Source organism: Plectropomus leopardus, chromosome 11 (assembly GCF_008729295.1).
Source record: "Plectropomus leopardus isolate mb chromosome 11, YSFRI_Pleo_2.0, whole genome shotgun sequence".
Taxonomy (NCBI): Eukaryota; Metazoa; Chordata; class Actinopteri; order Perciformes; family Serranidae; genus Plectropomus; species Plectropomus leopardus.
Window position 1 is genome coordinate 22,290,109 of NC_056473.1, and position 21,370 is coordinate 22,311,478.

At 40.3% G+C, this 21,370-nt stretch overlaps 1 protein-coding gene across 2 annotated transcripts; it reads right to left on the bottom strand.

Moving 5' to 3' along the window:
- Positions 1-1,544: 1,544 nt before the first annotated feature.
- LOC121950813 (tyrosine-protein phosphatase non-receptor type 5-like) lies at positions 1,545-20,433 on the bottom strand. Of its 2 annotated transcripts, none has more exons than XM_042496936.1 (14): positions 20,067-20,433; positions 15,399-15,507; positions 13,954-14,230; positions 13,208-13,330; positions 12,981-13,076; positions 11,486-11,742; positions 11,081-11,273; positions 9,964-10,048; positions 9,556-9,635; positions 8,800-8,937; positions 8,571-8,681; positions 6,128-6,288; positions 5,693-5,806; positions 1,545-3,917 (listed from the first exon to the last, which is right to left on the bottom strand). In XM_042496936.1, exons 3-14 carry the CDS (start codon positions 14,221-14,223, stop codon positions 3,827-3,829), a joined length of 1,719 nt encoding a protein of 572 aa, XP_042352870.1. In that variant the 5' UTR covers positions 14,224-14,230; positions 15,399-15,507; positions 20,067-20,433; the 3' UTR covers positions 1,545-3,826. The 2 variants fall into 2 exon arrangements, with proteins under 2 accessions (XP_042352870.1, XP_042352871.1); XM_042496937.1 differs by lacking the exon at positions 20,067-20,433 and adding an exon at positions 19,887-20,013.
- Between the last annotated feature and the right edge of the window lie 937 nt (positions 20,434-21,370).

Sequence of the window (21,370 nt, forward strand, 5' to 3'; positions counted from 1 at the left end):
TAGTTTGATAATAAAAATAATAACAATCATAACAATAGACAATAACAATAGTTATTGTCTATTATTATTATTATAGGCAGTAGCCATTTTTTGTTTCTCTGATTGCTTGTTTTTGGGAAAATAATCATAAGAAAAATGGACAATGGACTTCTTTTGCCTGCATTCATCACATGCCCAAGTTGTGTCTATGGCTGTTTGTTTCTGTTTAATTTAGGTTTGATCTTGCTGACAAATTGCCACTACAAGACCCAAAGTCTAGTTTTTCCCATGGATATTGCAACATTAAACATATCTGGCAATGATTTAAAGGCTGTGTACATCCACACAGGTGTTTTGAATTACTCTGTCTGATTAGTTGGAAGTTGGGTGGAAGCTATGCTAGGATTTGCATGATATCACCAATTTCTGTGTACTAAAAGAACGACAGAGGTGTAATTTATAAGTGTCAATAAAGTAATACAGCACACAATCCTGAGAAAAGCTCTAACCCTAACCCTCTAAAAGACAACAACGAAAAATAGCATTCTGATAATACACAAAGAAATCGACGTTGATTTCTCAACAATATCACATTCCTATGAACCACTGAATAAAGCAGTTGTAATAAGTGGGTGTAGGGTGTTTGAATTCAGTTCATGAATTCTCTTTTGTTTGATTGAAAGCCTTTGTTCTGTTGCTCACCCATCTAAATGTGTTAGTGAGTAACCAGACGAATGCAGGGGAAAAGTAATTGGCAGTATCTGTAATTAGATTGTATATACTGACACCTAGTGGTACAATAAGTAACTGCATTCTGTGGTGTAAGAGCATTTTTGCAGGTAAGGTTAGGTTAGGTACAGTAAGGGTGGGTGGATGTCACATCTTAGTTTTGACATACTCGCACCTTTAAATCTCAAAGCTATATTTTCATTGCAGCCTTTATATTTTTAATCTAGAGCCATCGTAATCATCTTTACTGCTCTGGTTTAATCTGACACTGCACAAAACAATAATATGTCAAAATCCATGTTGTTGCTTTAATCTACAGAAGATAAAATAAGATGATAATTTATTGTCAGTTTTCATGGAAATTTGTCTTACATCCTCAAGATATCAACAATCAACAGAATAGCATAAAAACAATTTAGTGGCATTACATAAATAAACTGGCATTTAAAGAATAATGACTAAAGAAGTTAGTATACAGAAAAAAATAACTTTTTTTGTGAAAAACAGTAGCATCATGTAAACAAACTGGCATTTAAAGGGGAAAAAATATGAATATGAATGTACATTTGGTAGTTATGATCAAGACTGAAGTTTCTTAAAAGATTTAAGCCAGTGAAAGTGGTAAATATATATTATTTTTAGGACAGTTTTAGGAAGTGGACATTTCGGTCCTGTAATGATACCACTGGAGCTTTTTTAAAATGTGGCACAAGGGTTAAAAGGAGGTTTGTGTGCTTGTGTGTGAATGAGAATCAGAGAGACAGCAACACACATTCATGAAAATCTACCTTTATTTGGATGCAAAAACTCACAACTTAAAGCGATACTGTAGCAGAGGAGAGGAATACTGATTGCTGGTTGGTTGTACGTCTTACTGTTTGGCTATTTGTCATCCCCATTTTGATCATCGGAGGAGTACCAGGTAAGCATTGAAAACAAGCACTCAAAACAAAAGCTCGAGTACACTGGACATTATCAGAGGATTATGCCAAAAGTTTGACAACAGAATGTAGCATTTCTTATCAATCCCAGTCCTTTTTCCATAAAAGGCAATTTTGGCAGTTTAATTTGCTATTTGATTTGATGTTAATAGATTGGTCCGAGCCCACACAGTTAACTCCATCCTCTGATAATGTTCATGACTGTTGATCTGATGCATTGAGTCAAGATAGAAATTGTTTCAGTGTGATATTTGTTACATAGAAAACTGTCTTCACTGTTTTAGCTGCCTTACACATAGCAATTATTTCTCGTGTTGTCAACTGAGAGTGGCCTACAGATGGATTTGAGTGAAAAACTCAGTCTGAGGTAAAATTCTCCAAGAAAAAACAATAAAAACATACACAAAAAGCAAAGCATATTAAAGCAAAGCCTAAAGGCATAAAGTAATAATACTGAAGACTGAACATAATCTATTTATTTTTTGTACTGTAAGGTAACTTAGGTAGTTGTCACATTTTTGTTCTGTCAAATCTTGCAATATAAACCGATGGTTTGATCCACAGTATGAGCTACATTCCATCATGGTGTAAACGGAAATATACACAAGGCATCTACTCGAAAGGATTGTATCAAAATGTTCTAAAAATATCTCTGGTTGGTTTCACAAAAGCAAACTGTATCAAAAGCATTGGCCGAGAGCAAGCAATATAATAGGCTTAAACCCTTTTACACAACAAAAAGCAGGACAACCAATCACGTCGCTTTGATTGTGGACCTATGGAGTCCCATACAGCACATGCAATCCATTAAACTCAACACAATCAAAACACAATACGGAAAGAAAAATAACTTTTACAGCTGAACATCAGAGACAACCTTAGTTGGTCTATTGTGCTTCATACAGATTAGGCCTGGCCTGTCTATACAACAATCATGGGCTTCTTACTTCACGGATGTGTTCAAGCTACTGTTAAAAGCAGAGGCATCACGGAGCATGAAACTCTGAGGGCGATCATGAAAGTAATGGGACATTTACAAGAAGATTATGTGACCACCTGTCATCCATTTATGGTACAGTTCTTTTAATGCAACGTTTTGCTTTCCTGTGCATTACACGTCCCTGTACTGTGTATGTCAGATTCTCCAGTGCTTTCATTGGGCTTTGCATTGATTTCTCTGACGGCCTGATTCTATTTCTGGCCTCTGTCCCCTCAGTGTCGCCGGCTCTGTGACGCCTCTGAGTGTACGTCTATGTGGTCTTAATGTAGGAGTTGTTTACTGTAAACATCATGGGCCATGAGGACTGCACAGGCAGCATGGTAGAACTGTAATACTGTAGATTGCACAGAAATCCTAATTAGTTCATTAATAACCTAATTGTTATACATTCCTATGTTCCATAACATTGCACATGCCTTTAATGAACACTTAGCACCATGCAACCTGAAGATGAGGTGGTTCCTGAATGCATCAAAAGTTAAAACAGGCCTTCTGTAATGATTTTCTTTTTTTACACTAAAAGTGAAAGTCAATGAGAAAACATGTTAGTTAACTTAAATTTTTAATACTTTAATATTAGGCTGGCGTTTGATCATTTCTAGAGATTTAAATTATGCTGGCACTTATATTGTAGAAGGCCCTTAAAACTGACACTAACTTTGGGAGCTTAAATTTCATCCTCACAGCAAACCGACACCGCTGCAGGTGTTCTGATTATACTTCAGCTCCAGTTTAAACTTTACAGCTGTACATATACAGTATGTGAGGGGGCTGAGAACTCAATGAGGCCTTGATGACTGAGACTCATGTACAGTAACGTGATAAAAATCCTCAGCAGTGCAAATTAAATTGTGTCAGGCGAGCGGGCTTTGATTAATTCAGGGCCTGACTGTCATGGCCCTTGTGGACACTCAAGTGTCTGATTAGGATTTTCAGGGGGCTATTTCAAATCCCACCTCCCTGTTTTTGTTCTGCTCAAAGACATACAGTAAGCACAGATTTCATATTGACCATTCAGTCCTGTCTGAGCAAGCCTGTCTTGGGTGAAGAGATAACAATGGTTTGAACTTGTTAAAGGGTGAGATTGAGATGATGCTAGGTACAGTGGTGCATACCACCAGAGGCGGTACAGTGTACAGTGGTGTGTCTCGGTCTGGGTGTGGCTGTAGCGCTCACTCTACTCCTCTGCGGTGTGCAGCTGCTTCTCATACAGGCTGAGGACATGATGCACAAACTGGTACTGCTCGCACGTCTGGATCATCCCACCCCTGAGAAAGACATACAGAAAGAAACGGTTGGTCAGTCAGTCCACACTTGGGTCCAGACTGACATATCTCAATAACTATCAGTTTGATTGCCTTTGAAACCTTTGAAAATTGCAAAATAAAAGTAAAAGGTGTTTGGAATTTGTTTTTAATATTCATTTTTAAAATTTTTATTCCTTTCTCAAGTCATTTCCTGTTTTAGTTCTGTTACTTTTCTTTTTTTTTTGCTGCTATTTTCAGGTAATCTTTTTGTAATTTCTTGCTAATGATTCATTTTGCGTCATTTCTTGCCTTCTTACCATGTTTTTGAAAGAAATCAAGCCAATTTGCTCAGGTTTCAAAGGGTTAAAATCCTTAGTAAACATGATCAAATCAAGGTCAAAGATTTCACTTGTCCAATGAGATATCTCATCATCTAGCATACAGATTTGCACTAACTTGTACAGACATTCTTGATTCCCTGACGGTGGATCCCAATGACTGCAGGGATCCTCTGACTTTTCAAATGAGATTGACATTTGTGGTTTTGAGCAAAATGTCTCCATTGTCAGATAAAGGAGAGAATAAAACAGGCTTATATAGGTTATACAAGTATTTAGCTACTTTTATTAAGGTAGAGCAAGTTCTACATTTTTGTATTACAAAGGTACATATATATTTTTTAAATGCAGTAGTTAATGCAACTGCTAATCACAATTTTATTAAAAATGGGTGGCGCGGTGGTATAGCGGTTAGCACTTTGACCTCAAGTTCAAACCCCAGGTGTAGGATTTGAAGCTACAGCGGAGCTCTTCTGTGTGGCGTCTGCATTTTTTCCCTGTATCAGTGTGGTTTCTTCAGGTTCTCCAGCTTCCGCCCACAGTCCAAAGACATGCAGGGTAGATTAATTGGTGACTCTAAATTGGCTGTAGGTGTGAATGTGAGCATGAATGGTTGTCTGCAATAGTCTGGCGACCTATTGTACCCCGCCTCTCACCTAATGTCAGCTGGGCTAGGCTCCAGCCCTCCCGCGACTCTAAGTGGGATAAGTGATCACGATGTCACACACAGCGGTAATAACGTCTCACACATTGAAGCAGCTCTCATATTTACATTTCATTCTTCTACCCTCCTGAAGTAAAACTGGATCAGTATTTAAAAGCTACAACAAAGAATAAAATGTTCATATCATTTTGCCTAATGTCTAGCATGTCTAACTGGGACACTGAAATGACATACTTCATTGGTTATTAGTTACTTTTTTTTGTTTTGCATGCAATATGATTTTTGAATGTACATAATGTATATGATTTTTTGTCATATTGTATGTTTTATGTGTCAAACCCCAGAAAGATTAGCTGATGCTTGTGGTTAGCTAATGGAGGTCTAATAAACTAAACTAAACTATTGGTTCTGTGTTTCTCTGCTATAGGAAGTTAAAATTGTGAAAGAGAGGCCACCTAGTGAGCACTTTACTTGGCTAGAAAAAACATTTAAATCATGTTGCTTAATAAATTAGGTGGTCATTTTAAGATTTTCTGAAGTATTGAAAGATTAATAATCCATAATTTAAGTATATAAGATGGCTGTTATTGACTTAAGTAATGAAACACATTCTTGATGGTCCTATAAATTCAAAATGTTCACGTTTCATTTTGGGGTTCAATCTTGAGCTCACAGCAGGAGCTTTGGAACCAGATCAAACAAAACTATGTCACCTCGCTCTTTTCCATTACAAAGACTTGATGCCAGGCACTAAAGATGGTACTGAGCATGGATCAGGGCTAAGAATATCTCACCTGTCCAGACGGAGCTGGCAGGTGGTTCTCAGGATGTCCACCACACCCTCAGTCCTCAGCTGCTTGCACAGGATGGAGGTGGCAATGAAGCAGCCAGTTCGACCAATTCCAGCACTGCGGACAAAAAGTTGGAGGGGTAAAAGCACGTGAGAGAAAACAGACGGATTGGTATATTGATTAGCACTGATCCCATTAATTTGATTAATGCCAAATGCTCCCTCGGGAAATCAGACAGTGGAGGATTGGAAGAAGACACTGGTTTTGTAGTAAAAAAAAATGGCAGTAAAAAGGGTTCCTGTGGTATAAAACTGGGCAATTTCAACATACATCTTTATTGTCAACATGGGTTTATTATAGATCTTTGGACTCAAAACCTTCTGAACACATTTTTAACTCCTTATTCGTCTCTATATCACTAAAAAGCTACTTTCATACCTGCAGTGAACAATTGTAGGGCCACTGGAGGGCGGAGCTTCCTCTCGGGCCCTTTCCACTTCCTGCACCAGCTCCAGAAGAGGTGGTGCCTTGTCTGGAGTCTTCTGGTCAGGCCACGAGGTGTACCAATACTGCCGCAGACTGCGCTCTTCTCCCCCACACTGACACACACACACACACACACACACACACACACACACACACACACACACACACAAACGCACAGATGGGCAGTCAAGCATGAAATACAGATGTGATCATAATGCACATGCATATGAGGCAGACAAACTGAGAGAGACTTCAGATCAGCCTGTTGCTCTGCATGCATATCCATATTGTTACCTTGGTGTTAGTTGCTACGACAACAATGAATGCAGAGCAAGACAGTGCAAAAAGAGGGTTATAAAAAAAGAGCTTACATAGTCTATTCCTTCCTTGCCTGTACTGGAACATAATCAAATCCATCAGCTGCTTCTATCACCCGAGTGTCAGTCAGACAGTAATCATTAATACAACAGATTAACAACATAAACAAGCTTTTAACTCGAATAAACAACAAGCTTTTAGCACATTTATATAATGATCCCCTGGTGCTTAGTAATCAGATGCAGCCTACATTTACTGAATTATCATGTCTGGCTTGCTAAGTGCCAAGGCCACCGTGACCCCAAATTCAATATAAAGCACCCATCATGAGCACATGAATGGAGCCAAACAGAATGTCTACGTCAGAAACGTTGTATAAACCACCGCCCAACACACACACGTAACTGTGGTGAGTCTGATAAAAACATTTACTCTGGCAAAAAGAAAACTTGAGCAGTGTTTGCTTAGTATGTTGGGAGCCTGGGATCACAATCTGGTGTGATGACACAAAAGTCTGCACTGTGGTCCTTCATGTTTTTATTACATGGTCTAATATTAATCTTGAGGTCAGATGTGGACACACACAATCATCTGGAAAGTCAATTTCGACACACACTCAACTGGTTGTCGACAGACAAACCACAGGAAAGAGTCGTTTATTAGATTTATTTGTCCAGGTTTTGAGATATCCATCTATGAGATTTTTACTGCCACGGCAACACAACGAACCACTTTCTTTGCTTATATTATATCCATGCTCACCTTAAGCCTCAGTGATGCTTTCCAAACCGATTTTCTCCAAACTGACTGAGGCTGTGTACCTACAGCTCATCCAAGTGATTGTCTGCGTACCTGGAAAATGCTCGATGTGCACAGACAAGCGAAAACCAGCCACATGCAACGCAATATCTTTTTTTTCCTAGGAAGGCGAAGGCATGGTCCCCCTATAGTCCATCCTAATGTGTCTTACATTGCTTCTGATGGACAGAGATAAACGTACTTATCTTACCTGAACCTAACTAACCGAACTAATGAAGGCAGTGAATACTAGCCAAATAATAATAACAACACTCTCTAATGCACTCTCTCGTCTTGGTTCTGAATAATAACTGAGCTGCAGAGTTTTGAATAAGCTTAAGTCTCTTATTGCTGTATTTTGGAAGGTCTGTGAAAACTGCATTACAATCAAGTCTGCTAGAAATAAAGGCAGGAATCCACTTTTCTGCATCTGCTTGATTCAGAAATGGTTGTACTTTAGCTATGTTTCTGAGGTGGAAAAAAATATGTTTTTGTCACATTGTTAATGTGGTACTTGAAGGTTAGATCTGAATCTAGGATTTAATCCATGGACTTAAATAGATTAGACAAAGGGTTAGGATAAATAAATTGCACATGGGAACATGTCTGACATTGTGAAATCACTTTGGCCGTGCAGATACTCACAACCCTTGTGGATGCACCCAGCCAACATTTGTTTGTGGGGTCCATGTGGGTAGTAAATGGACTGAAAATGGTCTGGGATTGTCCACAGGTTCCATAGTGGCCCCACTTACGCATAGGTGAGCCCATGTAGCCCTAACATAACCCATGTGAGTCCCACCCATGTAAGCAATAGGCATTGAGCCATTATGGAACTCAATCACATGTAGGGCCAATTTTTCAGCCTCTTTACTACCCACATGGGCCACACATGCAAATGCTGGCTGGGCATCAATCACAAATCAAGCCTCAGGATGAATTGTAACAACTCAGTAGAACTTTTCATCTAAAAATGTCATGACATCCACATGTATATTTGTCCAAGACTGGTGCATAACCAAAAACCCAAAAACTCAGTGCCTTGTGTGGCTGTAGACTCTTAGTTTTGTTTTAAAATGTTTCAGTGCTGTGATTCCATTCACCTTTCTCATCTTCAGTGATACAACTGAAGGTATTTGCAGAGCTAGATACCATTGGAGGTAATGGAAAAATAATATTTCTGCAATTCTTTTAAAATGACCCCTCAGCTTGTTTTCAGCAATGTTTTGCACTGTGTTCAGCCATCTTGTGACATATTAATAGTCTGACTGTGTCTTACCTTTAAAGTAAACACCCTCAGACTGTAGTCATCCTCCTGGGTTACCGTGACAACAGTGATCTCGATGCCTTCATGGGTCACAGTGTCTTCGGGCCAGTACTCTGCGCATTTCTGCAAGACACAGTGAACGCTTGAGTGGATATTTCTACCCATCCCATCATTAACTTATTTGTCAATTTTTCCATTTATGCATCATCATCATCATCATCATCATCATTATTTTACTGACCTCGTTTTTCTCCTCCAGGTTGGTGATCATCACTATGATTGGGCATCTCTCCTGCCACACCATCCTCCAGAAGTCCCCAACTGTGTTCACGGTGGGACCCTGGGTGGCGATGTATGCACATTCCTCACCCCCATAACCCTGCAAACACACACACACACACACACACACACACACACACACACACACACACACAAACAGTTATATGCCTTGACACATACAATTATCTGTTTCTGCGCCCAGGTTCCCTTGTCAAAAAGCCAATACGATTTTTCCATTGGATTTTGGATTATTGCAGAAAATAAACTCTGTGGTAAACAATTGTTTATGATACTTACACATTTTGTTCAGCAAGATGATCTTCACAAAGAAGTATGTAAGAAGGTAAGTGAAGCTGTATTTATATAGCACTTATAGCACTATAGACAAATGAAAATGCAGTTTCATGACTTTTGAAGCCATGTTCAGCACAGTTCGGCATGACGATGTTCTGTTTCATTTAGCCTCATGTTACCAACCGCCTTTTGTGATGTATTTTAAGTCATAGAACAAAACATGAAAGTCTCTTAAGCTTGTGTTAACCATTAACTTATTTCAGGTATCTAATTGAAAAAAACTTATTCAGGAAACCCATTGAGTTCGAGGTGAGGGAACCAGGAGTGCTGAAATGTTAAATTATTTCCAGGTTTTAAGACTCATTCCTTCAGCAATCTATGCTGGGGAAAGATTTTGCTTATAAATATGCACATTCCTACTTACTTTGAGATAATTAGCATTGATGTAGGTAGTGAGGAAATCATCTTCATCCAATGACTTCAAGATCACTCGGCTGTGTGTGTCTGGAGGTGGACAGTGTGAGATTATCATAAGAAAGAGAGACAGATGGGTTGTAATTCAAAGAGATGAAGAGCACAGGAAGATAATATTTATGCATACACGCTGTATTACTGCATATATTACAGCTCAGTTTTATTACAAGGTTGTCTTTTTGTGTACAGTGTCTTAGTGTGAGTATCAATATTCTGCCACACAGAGACTGACCTTTTACAAACACATCTTAACTAAACAGTTGATGAGAATGTGAAATTATTATAAAGAAGCAGCACAAAAAGCAATTTTACATGATTTTTTAGTGACTGCTCCAGCTTGTGGTGCATCAGTACTCACTAGGGAGGATGGTTTTGTAGCGGTTCTTTCTCACCAGCCCTGGGTAGTTGTACTCCTTCGGATCCACAAAGTTCATGGGAGTTTCCTGCCGATGGACACACAGAACAATGGGTGCAACAACAATCAGCCCTTGCAGAAATGGAGGGGAAGTCCTAACCATACCTTCTACAATTCAACATAAAGTCACAGAGGTGGGACCAAGTCATTGTCATCTTCATCAAATGTAAAGCCTTTTTAACAACAGAGTAATAACATGGCCCTATTGAGTTGACAATCATGGTTTCTTTTTAAAAAATGTATTTTTTTGTTAAAAAAAAGTCATCTTAACATTAACTTGCTAAATATGTCACTATTAGCCTCAGCTTACGGTTCTTGGTGCAACTTCAAATGTCAAAAGATGTGTCATTTTTGACCTGCATGGTTTTTATAAAGCAATTCCTTTTTCTTTATTTTTTTTTTTTTAATTGACCACAGGATAGTTATGTAAGTGAACAAAATGAGGTGAAATGAAGGGAAATTAATGAATTTGTGTCACACTTTCTAAATAACATTTTAACCTTTGGGCTTGTCTGGAAGGTATCAGGTACTTTAAAGTCAAAAGACTCAAGTCCAAGTGAAGTCATGGGTCCTTGGTGTTAAAGTCCAAGTCTATCTGCAAGTCTTTTTTGATTTTGTCAAGTTTAAAGTCATCAGATTTATATCTCTTGTATGACTTGAGTCCAAGTCACATGAATTGAGTCCATACCTCACCCTGCTGTCTTTCACGCCACTAACTGATTGTCGCCTACGTGATTGAATTTCTATGGACACTTTGTATGTGGTCTTGAACGCACATCTTTCTGCCTCGCAGACACTCACTTGAAATCTCTGTGGATTTTCGTATGCAAATATGCCTGTATCTATTCTTCCTTCGCCCACTAACAGAGGAACAGCTCACGGGTGTGTGCAGAGCTCACGGGTGTGTGCATGTGTGTGGGTTTGTGCATTTGTGCCTGTGTCTGTGTCTGTGTGTGTGTGTGTGTGTGTATGTGTCAGTGTATGTCTTTTCCGGTGAGTCTCTGTTCATCCCTGTTAATCTAAAGCGTGTAGGTGGGTGAGCTGCTGTTGCTGCACTCACATAAAACTCAGCCTGTAGGCTCTGGTCATCCATGGCCCGTGTGTGTAGCATGGCAGGGGTCAGAGTGTGTGATCCCTGTCGGAGATACTCCTGGGCTGACTGGTCTCTGGGGGATAGCTGGGCTCCGTAGCCGTAGGGCTCAGTGCAGCCAGGTGTACACATGTCCAAAGTCAGGGAAACGTTAGAGCCCCTCCTGTGTGATACATATTGAATAATACAAATGCATATAGATGAACAGTATGTTTCCAATCTGCTTGTGCAATATGAATTTAAAATGTACGAACATAGGACGTCCTGCAGATCCACATATAAATGCAAACAATCCTCATCACATAACAATTTTCTGTTTGTCACTCTTTCCTTCTCTTATTTCCCAAAATATTCCCAGCCCTCTGCAGTCCTAACCTCTCCTGAAGCCCCACTGGTGTGACAGTAAGAGTGACGGCGTCTCCCTCCGTCCTGGTGTCAGTGCCCATTTCGAAGACTGGCGTCTGGGGCACAGGGTCCATGTCCAGCAGGTCCTCCTGAGCATCGGTCCACTCTGACAGGGTAAAGGAGGGTTGGCGGCTCACAGACTGACGCCGATCACCGATGTCCCGCACCACCACTCCCCACGACCACAAGCCGGTGCCGTAACGCCACTTACAGACCATGTGGACAACCTAGGTAGAGGTTTGTAGGAAGAACTCCCATTTTTCCCTTCAAATGTAACCATTCATAAGTCAATAAACAAATCAATTGAGCAAGAAACTAGCAAATCTACAAATGGAAAAAAAGACTGATCCAGTCAATCTAGTTTCTTTAGAGATGTTCTGATACCATCTTTTCCTTTCCAGTATCGATTCTTATTCCTGAACCTTTGTATCAGCCAAATACTGAGTACTGATCCGAAACCATTGTGTTAAAAAAATAAAATAAAATAAAATAATAAACAGCTTTGCTTTTGCTACTAACCCTGTATGGAAGTGAAATGATTGATAACTCAAGTTAAATTGTTTGCAAAACATGAACAGAGAATGAATACAACAGAACATTCTTTTATAATCTAATTAAACGTTCTGCTAATGGCTACCATAACACTATTTACCGAAATATCAATTCTTCTTCACCTTCACATTCCTCTATGTTGTATCGGATTGGTGCAATGAGTCACATACTTGCAGATACTACTTAATACTACTTTACTTAATCATAAACTGTAAAAAAAAAAAAAAAAAAAAAAAGGACCTGGCTAGCTTAACATCATCCATTGATTTGTGGTATCCCATTATGAAGCCTGAAGTTCAGTTTTTTGGAGCCAGAAGTGCCCATATTTGGGCAAGAGGCTGGCAAAACAAATAATCATTTTTATAATAATAAACATTATAAATATAATTTCTGGACATTTTTGAACTATTATTATGTTCAAATAATTCTCTCTCTCTGTCTCTCCCTTTTTTACCTTACCTTGTGTGGGAAAGGCATCTGAATGCAGCACAGGAAAACTGATGTCCATACAGATTTTAAAAAATTATTTGTAACTTTGGGCCTTAATAAAATGCAAACTTCTATAAAAATTCACCCCATACTGCTGTAATTAACAGGGAAATTAGCTGGATTGTTTTTGTACCAGGCCGTAAACATGTTTATTATACTCAAGTGGCTATTCAAAAGAGCTGCAATTTTCAGCACTTTCATGTTGGCTTTATTTTTCAGCCCCAAAGCATTTCAGATGGAGTCCCTTCCGATACTGATACTGGTGTCAGAACAACTCTCTCTAAGAATCGTGTTACTTCATGCTAAACTACAGTAATTCAACATCCTTTATAACCTCACCTTTATGGAGAAATTACCAGATTTTTGAAAGTAAACACAAACATGAGTTTTGGGTAGGAATTGAATGGCTTTTCCAGTATTTTACCATTATTACACAGATGGCCACACCAATGCCTGCAGTTCCATGGACAATCCAGTTGTGCTGCGTGGTGTTCACAACCTCCCTCATCAACACCATGGACTGGGCAGTGCAGAGAGAGAAAGAAAAAGGGAAAAGACAGTTAGCCATAGCCAATACCAGATTCAGCAGGGTCTCTTTCTCTCCATCCAAAACAAACAGCTCAATAAGTCAGATCCCAGACCGACACTTACGTCCACTCCAAAAATCGGGTGGCAGGGTAAGATGAAGCCAAGGTAGAAGTCGATGACCTGCAGGGCTTTGTAAATGGAAGAGAAAGGTCCGTTTCCTTCCACCATAAAAAACACCCAGTACCCCTGAGAGGAGAGAGGGAGGGGGCAGATTGTAACATTGAGCTGTGTACTCATTCACGCACTGATCGTCAGGCAGGGATGTGGCTGCTCAGGTGAAAAGCGAACAGAGAAGAAAAGAAAATGCCTAGTACGCAGGCATAAAAAAAAAGTTAATTGACTACATGCAGTCTGGTGTTGTAATCATGGCTGCATTTACAAGGCTCTGGTTGTTTGTTTGTTTTTTTACATATGGTAATGTTGCACGTGTCCCTTTTTGTCTAGAATGAATCAAACATGAAGTCAAAAGAGACAGAGGTGTCCAATCGTAGCCAAGATTATTTTTTTTACACAGCCGACTTAAACACTTAAGAGAATATGACAAGGTAATGATGCATATGACGACAAAATCTCTGTGAAAAAAATAAGGGTCAAGTTGAGAGAATACATTGTGCTCAAGTGTGATTTGCATTGCTAATGTTTCAATTACACTACTGTGGATTTTCATTCTCAATTACATCACATGATGAGCTGAAAACCAAAGCTTGTGCAGGAAAGTCATCTTCATCTAATGTGAAGCAAGCAAACAAAAAAGATTCTATCCACTTTTACTTTGTTTTTCTGGTTTCTGCTGACGTCCATTCACATACCGTGACTTGGGAGATGACAAACAGTGCAGCCCAGCAGTAGATCTCAACCACAAGTGCGTACACCTTGTGTATAAACACTTCCTCTCCCTGGGGGCTTTGGCTTCCTCCTGGCCCATCTTTGCATTTTGGTAACCTGTCTTTTTTAGCGCCTCCGTCGCCTATTTTATCAGTCCTTGTGGGCTCATCCAGCCAAACGGGGTCCTCATCGGGCCTCAGAAAGATGGAGTCCTCGGTGTGGGAACGGGTGGAGCTGCTTAACCGGCGGGTCATTATCCCCCTGTTAAATGAAGGTATTTGGATCCTGACTCAGTTTTTGACATGTACTATGTTTGCAATGTACACCATCTGAAAATCTAACAAAATACTGTGATATGAAGAGTGTAGGATCTCCAAGAGCTCCCAAAAAACACTGTTTGAAAAGATAAAAAGAGTGTGTGCTTCAGTTGTTACTTTAACCCCTTGCAAACAAAACAAAAGGCGTGGGAAGTGTTATTTATGGTTTTATACTGTTTTTGAGACCTTTGATGTGGTGTTAGATTCTAAGACACCCTCTGTGAACAACAAGCAGACATAACTTCAAAACTTCACAAAATAATGGCTTCTAATATGTCTTGGTAAGTGGTCATTGTCTTTATTGCTTGACGAATAACACGTGCACAGAAGAAAATTCAACAAAACTAAATATTGATTTCCAGTCCAATTATGAGTGAGCTGTGTTTGTCAGGTTGGGTGTTTTTAAATGATCGTGCATATGACAAAAAGAGTTGTGCTTATTCCACCGGCCTATTCAGATGTATAGCTAAGCGGCTTGGAGTGGCTCTCATCTCCGGATCCTCTTGTCTCCCTCAGATTGGACTCACTTGTGTGAATGTGTGTGTGTTTGTGTGTGTGTGTGCGTTTGCGTGTTTGAGAGAGAGAGAGAGAGAGAAAAAGAGAGAGGCTCCATTGTGGAGAGATGAGTCAGGGGTAGCGTGTTTACAGCCCTGTCCGTCGCCTTGGCAACAGAGTGGCTCTCATCCCTCTCATCCGTCCTGAGCATTATCATCTACTGACACACACATACACACACACACAATCTCTGTTTTAGTCAGCAGTGTATTCAAAGGCCTGCTCTTTTGTCCTTCAACCATTAATAAAGGTGTTTTGTACATTTGGCTGATTACCGCCACGTGGTCGGTGCGGATGTGTGAATGCGGGGGCCTGTGAGAGTGGTGCTGTAGTGTTTGCGCACATATCGCTTTTATCTGAATGTGTTGCTGATGCCTAAATTTGTCACCAGTGAGTTTCACACAAGTTTATTTTTTATTTATATGAACTTTTTTTTTTTTTTATCAATGATTACCAAACAAACAATGCTGTTGAAAATTACTTTCCAGTAACTGGAATCTTTTTGAAAAAACAAAAACAAAACAAAAAAAACCTATATGGCCTCTCACATGACTCACCTATGATAGATGGCAGGGAACTGGGGAGGGAGTCAGATCACATGATCAAGTTAAATCCTGTATCCTGTAGCAACCAGCTGTTGTCAGCCATTGTAAGGCAGCGTCAAATCTTGAAGGACAGAAGACGACAGCAAAACACATCTCATGTTTCTAGAATTCAAAAAGAGAGTTAAAACAGTTGCACTGTCGCACATGTGCTCCGCCCTCTACTGACCCCTATGGGTATTAATACTCCTACAATCATGAGCACATTTCACACACTTAATCTCAATAAAAGTAGTCAACCAGTCAAGCAATGGTGCCAACCTAAATACGTTAACCTGCAAGGTTGGCCAAAGCTCCACCCAGTTCGGCTGCATATTACCTGGGCTGGCTGTGGCCCTACTTCTCCGCTGCAGCAGCAGCTTTGATAGGACTTCTGCTGGAGGGTGAGGGGCATCCTCCACTGGCATTTTTTTATAGACAAGCTTGTTCATAAAGCTGTTTTATGCACTCTGACACCTTATGTATGCTTAAGGTACAAAATGTGAATCACTTTATATTATTGTGAATTCGAAAAATCTTGGCACGCCACCAGGCATTATATCGGGGGCCAGATTTGGCCCGTAGGCCTTTCGGGGACCAGATTATGTGTGGTTTCCACATTTATAAAGGTAAGTATGTCCTGACTGGCTGGCAACGTTTATGCAGATTCAGTCTGTGAACATGTGCTTATGATTGAAGGAGTATTATCCAAAGAGTCCAATAGTGAGCCTCCCTTGCAATAATACTAGGGTTACAATATCGTAACCTTTGTTACAGGTCATTTAAACACATCGTGTCTCTAAATGTTTTACACTTCTATACACCTCAAACTCAACTGGTCACGCTGACACAGGGTTGGTAATGTTGTTTCATCTAAAGATGGATCAGAGTAGCACCCTTGTCAGCTCCCAGCTGTGCTTTCATGAGCGGAGGATGGTGATGTAAGGTGACACAGTAAACTGTCAATATTTCTTCCCCTCTCTTTCTTCTTCTTCCTCTCCTTCTCTCCCTCCCTACGAGACGGGGAACGATTTGAGCCAGACTAAGCAGGCACCATCAGAAATACATTCAGATTGCTCCAGTCGAATCAGTATGCATGAAGTCAAGCCTACTCTGCTCTCCTCTCTCCTCCCTCTCATCTCCCCTCCTCTCCTTCTGTGCCACTGGACCCTGTTGAACGAATGAGGTGAGCTCAGCGGAATATGAGACCACACCAGTAGCAGGAGCTCTGTGTGTGTGTGTGTGTGTGTGTGTGTGTGTGTGTGTGTGTGTGTGTGTGTGTGTGTGTGTGTGTGTGTGTGTGTGTGTGTGTGTGTGTGTGTGTGTGTGTGTGTGTTCGAGAGAGAGATGGTGCAGGTGTTGAACAGAGGGGAGCTGCTTTGAGTCCTTTTCTACCTCTCTTTGCTTGCTGCGAAGGTGGTTTTGAAGTGATGACGCCAGTTAGCCCGGCCCGTAGTCATGGCAACATGCATACATGCAATGTACACACACATATAACACACACACACAAACACACACATACACACAGATTGTGTTGTATAAGAGAGGCTGCCAGAGTTCAGCGTATTTCTGCTTTTTAAAAACAAAAGAGGGACAGGTAGAGAAGTGGATGGAGGGATGAATGGGAGAAAAAGCAGCTCTTTTTGTGTGAAGGTTGTCTGAGGCAATGACGCAGTGAGGTTGGCGTTTTGGTAACTGTGGCAACCAACATACTGTAGCATGCACACACACACACACACACACACACACTTTGGCAGACAAACTGCATGAAAAATGAAAAACACAAACATGCATCTGCACTGGGAGAACAGTGGCAACATTCACATTTGTCTTGAAAAAAATCTGCCTCTCTTTGCTTTGATTCTTTGAGGTAAATATCTTTGTTTTTCCTGTTGCTTGGTTTGGCTGTTCAGTGCCTGCTCACTGAGTTGTTTGGTAGATTTAACCAGGACTGTAGCTTGATTTTTAAAAATACAAAGTCTCATAAGTCCTCCTTACCCCCACCCTCACCTCTTTTGACCAGACGCTGAAAATAAAGCCTCAGATTTTTTATTTTTTATTTTTTTTAACAGTTAACAGTCAGATTTTATTCACCACCATACTGTGTCAATCTCTTTTTTTAACTTCCAGGAATTCCCCAATACTAAGCACATTTAATTTATAATGCTTAAAAGTTAAAGAATACATACACAGTAAGACAGATAATACTGAAATCTGAATATAGAATGTAGTGTCCTCCCAATACCGGAAATAATACAGAGGACATGACCTCTGTGTCCTCATGGTAAGCATGGCCCTGCTTTTAACCCTTTAACAAACTTGCTTTTGTTTCCATTTTAGGCTAAAGATGGTTAAAATTGCTTAATGTCACACTGTAAGTGTCAGTTTCATGCCTATTTTGTCTCAGCTTGCTCCAACTCTTGATTGAAGCTATTTGATGTTAACACAGAGAAAAATGTCAAACTGAGACTTATTTGTTTTTATGGCCACACTGCTCAAATGTCTTCTGCCCAAATCTCCAAAAACAAGCCTCATTTTAAGAAAATCTATCGTTGGAAACTTTGCGATCTCATTTAGAATTTAAAGTTATGTTATGTAAGTTTGAACGATATATGACAATCAAAGGCGTAGGATTCAGGGGGTTTTAATATCCTATTAAAACATAAAACATTTAATTCTTACAGAATTAAAAACACTGATGCAGAAAAGGCACAATTGGGGCATAAATAATTTACAAAATAAAATAATTTAAATGTTTGATGCTCAAAATTATCTGGTGAAGGATCCCTGAATCTGATGCTTCTTATGTGTCCCCATCAAAGCTGAAACCCACCCCCAAAAGAAACCTACGCCCTCGGTGACAGTTGTTATTTGTGCCCATACAGATATAATAATTCTGTCTATATTAGCGTATATACATTGTTCCTGATGATTGTTGGGAAAACTCACAGAGCGCATAAGATTTATTATTAGAAATTACATAAAGAGTCAATAGCAAGCTGAATATTTAAAAAGAGGGGAACATTTTGACATACATAAAACACCTTTGACAGTCTAATGCTAAATAAACTCCAGTTAGCAATAACACCACTATTCAAACACAGTATTCTGAGGGGAAAAAAGCACAACCAAGGTAAGTGGAATCATGGCAAATAAGTCAAACCTGACAGCTGATTCAGCCTCATTCCTCATGGAAGGTCTACTGTCTTTGGGTCCTTACAAATTCCACCCCCTCAGTCTTCAAATAGCATATGTGTGTAGTGTTTCCATTGATCTGCGTCCATTCAAAGCACCCTACATCCAGCTGAGTCTGAATTGAGCCATACAATAAGCCCCAGCAGAACCACAGGACCAGGAAGGACTGTCTGCTGACAGCTGTGTAAAGCTCTTTTCCTGCAATCAGGAACAAGGGGAACTAATCTGGTTTAATATTTTTTCTTTTGGTAACATCTGGCTCGTGTTTTAATGGACATTTTTGATGCAATCAAAATTTGTTTGTCTCAAAAAATAGTGGGCACAAATCTGCTTCTCCTCCCTATTTTTATAAAAGGTCAGGATTTTGTTTTTGTCCCTGCCATTACAGCAAAAAAATCTCAGGTACAGCAGCATTTCCTGTTTCCAGGTGAATTGAGAGTGAAGTATTGAGCGTGTTGTTGAAGTGCTGAATGTGTCAGGGAGACAAGGTAAGAGGAAGCTCTTACTGAAAGTGATGATGGGATGGTAACGTGAGATAAAGTCACGAGGGGCCAAGACCTGCCTCATCAACCTTTTCACTGTCATACACACTCGCACGGATAAAATCATGATATCAATACATACATAAGCTCACAATGACCTTAGAATTAAATGCCCAGAGAGCCTGCAGCTTCCTCCTGTATATCACAGAGACAGATAATCAATCGGCTCTATTGTTTACATACAGTCATACAATCTCCTGCAGCAGCTCCAGGGGCATTTCAAAGAGAAATATCATTAACACACGTACAAACTTACAATTCAGCCTCAGCTATACTGTATGAATAATTGAAATGTGCTGCATAGCGAATTGATTTACAGGGCTGCTGGAGATAAATTTGGATTCCTGGTGACAAAGGATTGTGTTACATGATTGCACTGCATCAAAACACCAGTGCAGGAATGGCATTCTCTGGCAGTCATTCATACTAAGACAATACACCATTCATATCACGTACATGGCTACGGTGAGCTAGAGCGACCACACAGTGCAGAGCTAGATGGATTAGTAATGAATCACCCAGGGAGGTGGACTGTTGCATCTCTCGCTGGTAACTCCCACATTGTCACATAGACATGATACAACACAGAGGAAATCAAGCTCTGAATAATAATAGATGAGAGAGGAAACGCACAGCTTGAGCAGCACCGAGGAACCAACCTGTTGGCAAATGATCTGTTTTAATGAATAAACAAGCACATACAGAGGCTACAGAGGCACATCCCTACCTTTTCACAGCCAGGGAAGTGCAGCAGCTATCTGAACTGTGGGGGCTTTACTGAGGAATTGGTATTCACCTCATGTCGCACAGCCACGGAGGGGGAAAAGAGGGAGACGGAGGGAGTAGAGGAGAGCTGGAACAGTCGCTCACCCAGAGCCTTAAGTCTGGTTAGGATAAGTCCTCTTACCTGGCTGAGCCCGTCCTCACATCGCCATCTGCCGCTCTGCTCCCTCCGAGCCAAAGACCAGGAGCCAAACACCAAGAACCACGCCAATCCCTTTACTGCTCCTCTGTCTGGGAGACGAAGGAGAGTGTTTGCATGTAAGAAGGAGACAGTAAGGAGGCAGAGGACGTGTGTGAGTATAGGAGAGGCAGAATCTATGAATGTGTGTGTGAAAGAGAAAAAGAGCTATGAAAAAGTCTGATTGGTTTTTCTTTTGTTTGTATCCTGGAGGAGAGAGAGATCCACAGGCGGCAGCTTCGTCTAGGTATATGCAGCAAGAGGCTGTACGGTAGCCTTGGCAACAGAGCCAGAATGAGGGAGAGCGAGCGAGGGAGCGAGGGAGCTGGAGAGCGAGAGAGACTGTGTTTGTGTGTGTGTGTGTGTGTGTGTGTGTGTGTGTGTATTAATCACATTGTGGGCACATAAATCTGTTCACACTGTCACATTACAGAGACTCACCTCCAAAAAGATCACTCCCACATGATACAACATTAAATTCTTGGGTTAAAGGTTTGAAGCTCGTGATATATTCAATATTTTAATTACTGTCAACAAATCCTATATGCCAAATCCAACAGCAAATGTATCCTACTAACACGTATTGCATCACCAAAGCCTGATATATCCTATTCCTCTGTGCCACAGACCTCAATTGTTGCCCTTTAAACTGTTAAAAACACATCATGTAACATGTCATGGGTGACATGTTACCTCATTGTCATCAACATAGTCACTGTAATTTATTTTGAATCGTACATACAGTGTTCTGCTGCTGTATATACTCGATTACCAAATGTGTATTCATCCGCAGCTGAAAATAGTCCTCAATAAATGCAATATTTACTTCAAGAAATATTTGTTAAAACTGGTGTCCACCTGTTGTTAAGAAATTAAACAATTTATTTATTAGTTGTTTTAAAAGATTAATGTCTTCAGTAGGAATGACTGAGTTTAAGTTAAGAGCCACAGACACAGCAGGCAACAGGAACAATTTCAGAATGGACAATTGGTGGTTTTGGTCTTTTCATTGGGTTTGAACAATGCAGAATATTTCCAGCCTCATCTTTTAAGTTCATTCTCCATGTCCCGATGTCCTTCTAGGTGACAAAGACACATTTGTGTGTGTAGGGGGTTCCAGTCGGATCATAACACATCACTGAGCAGTGAGCAGCCCCCCACTGTCACCACTAATGCTTCCAAGTTGTAGGCGCTGCCACCCACCTCTCACCCTGTTGCTCACTCTTGATCAGCCAGGTCTGCACTCTTTT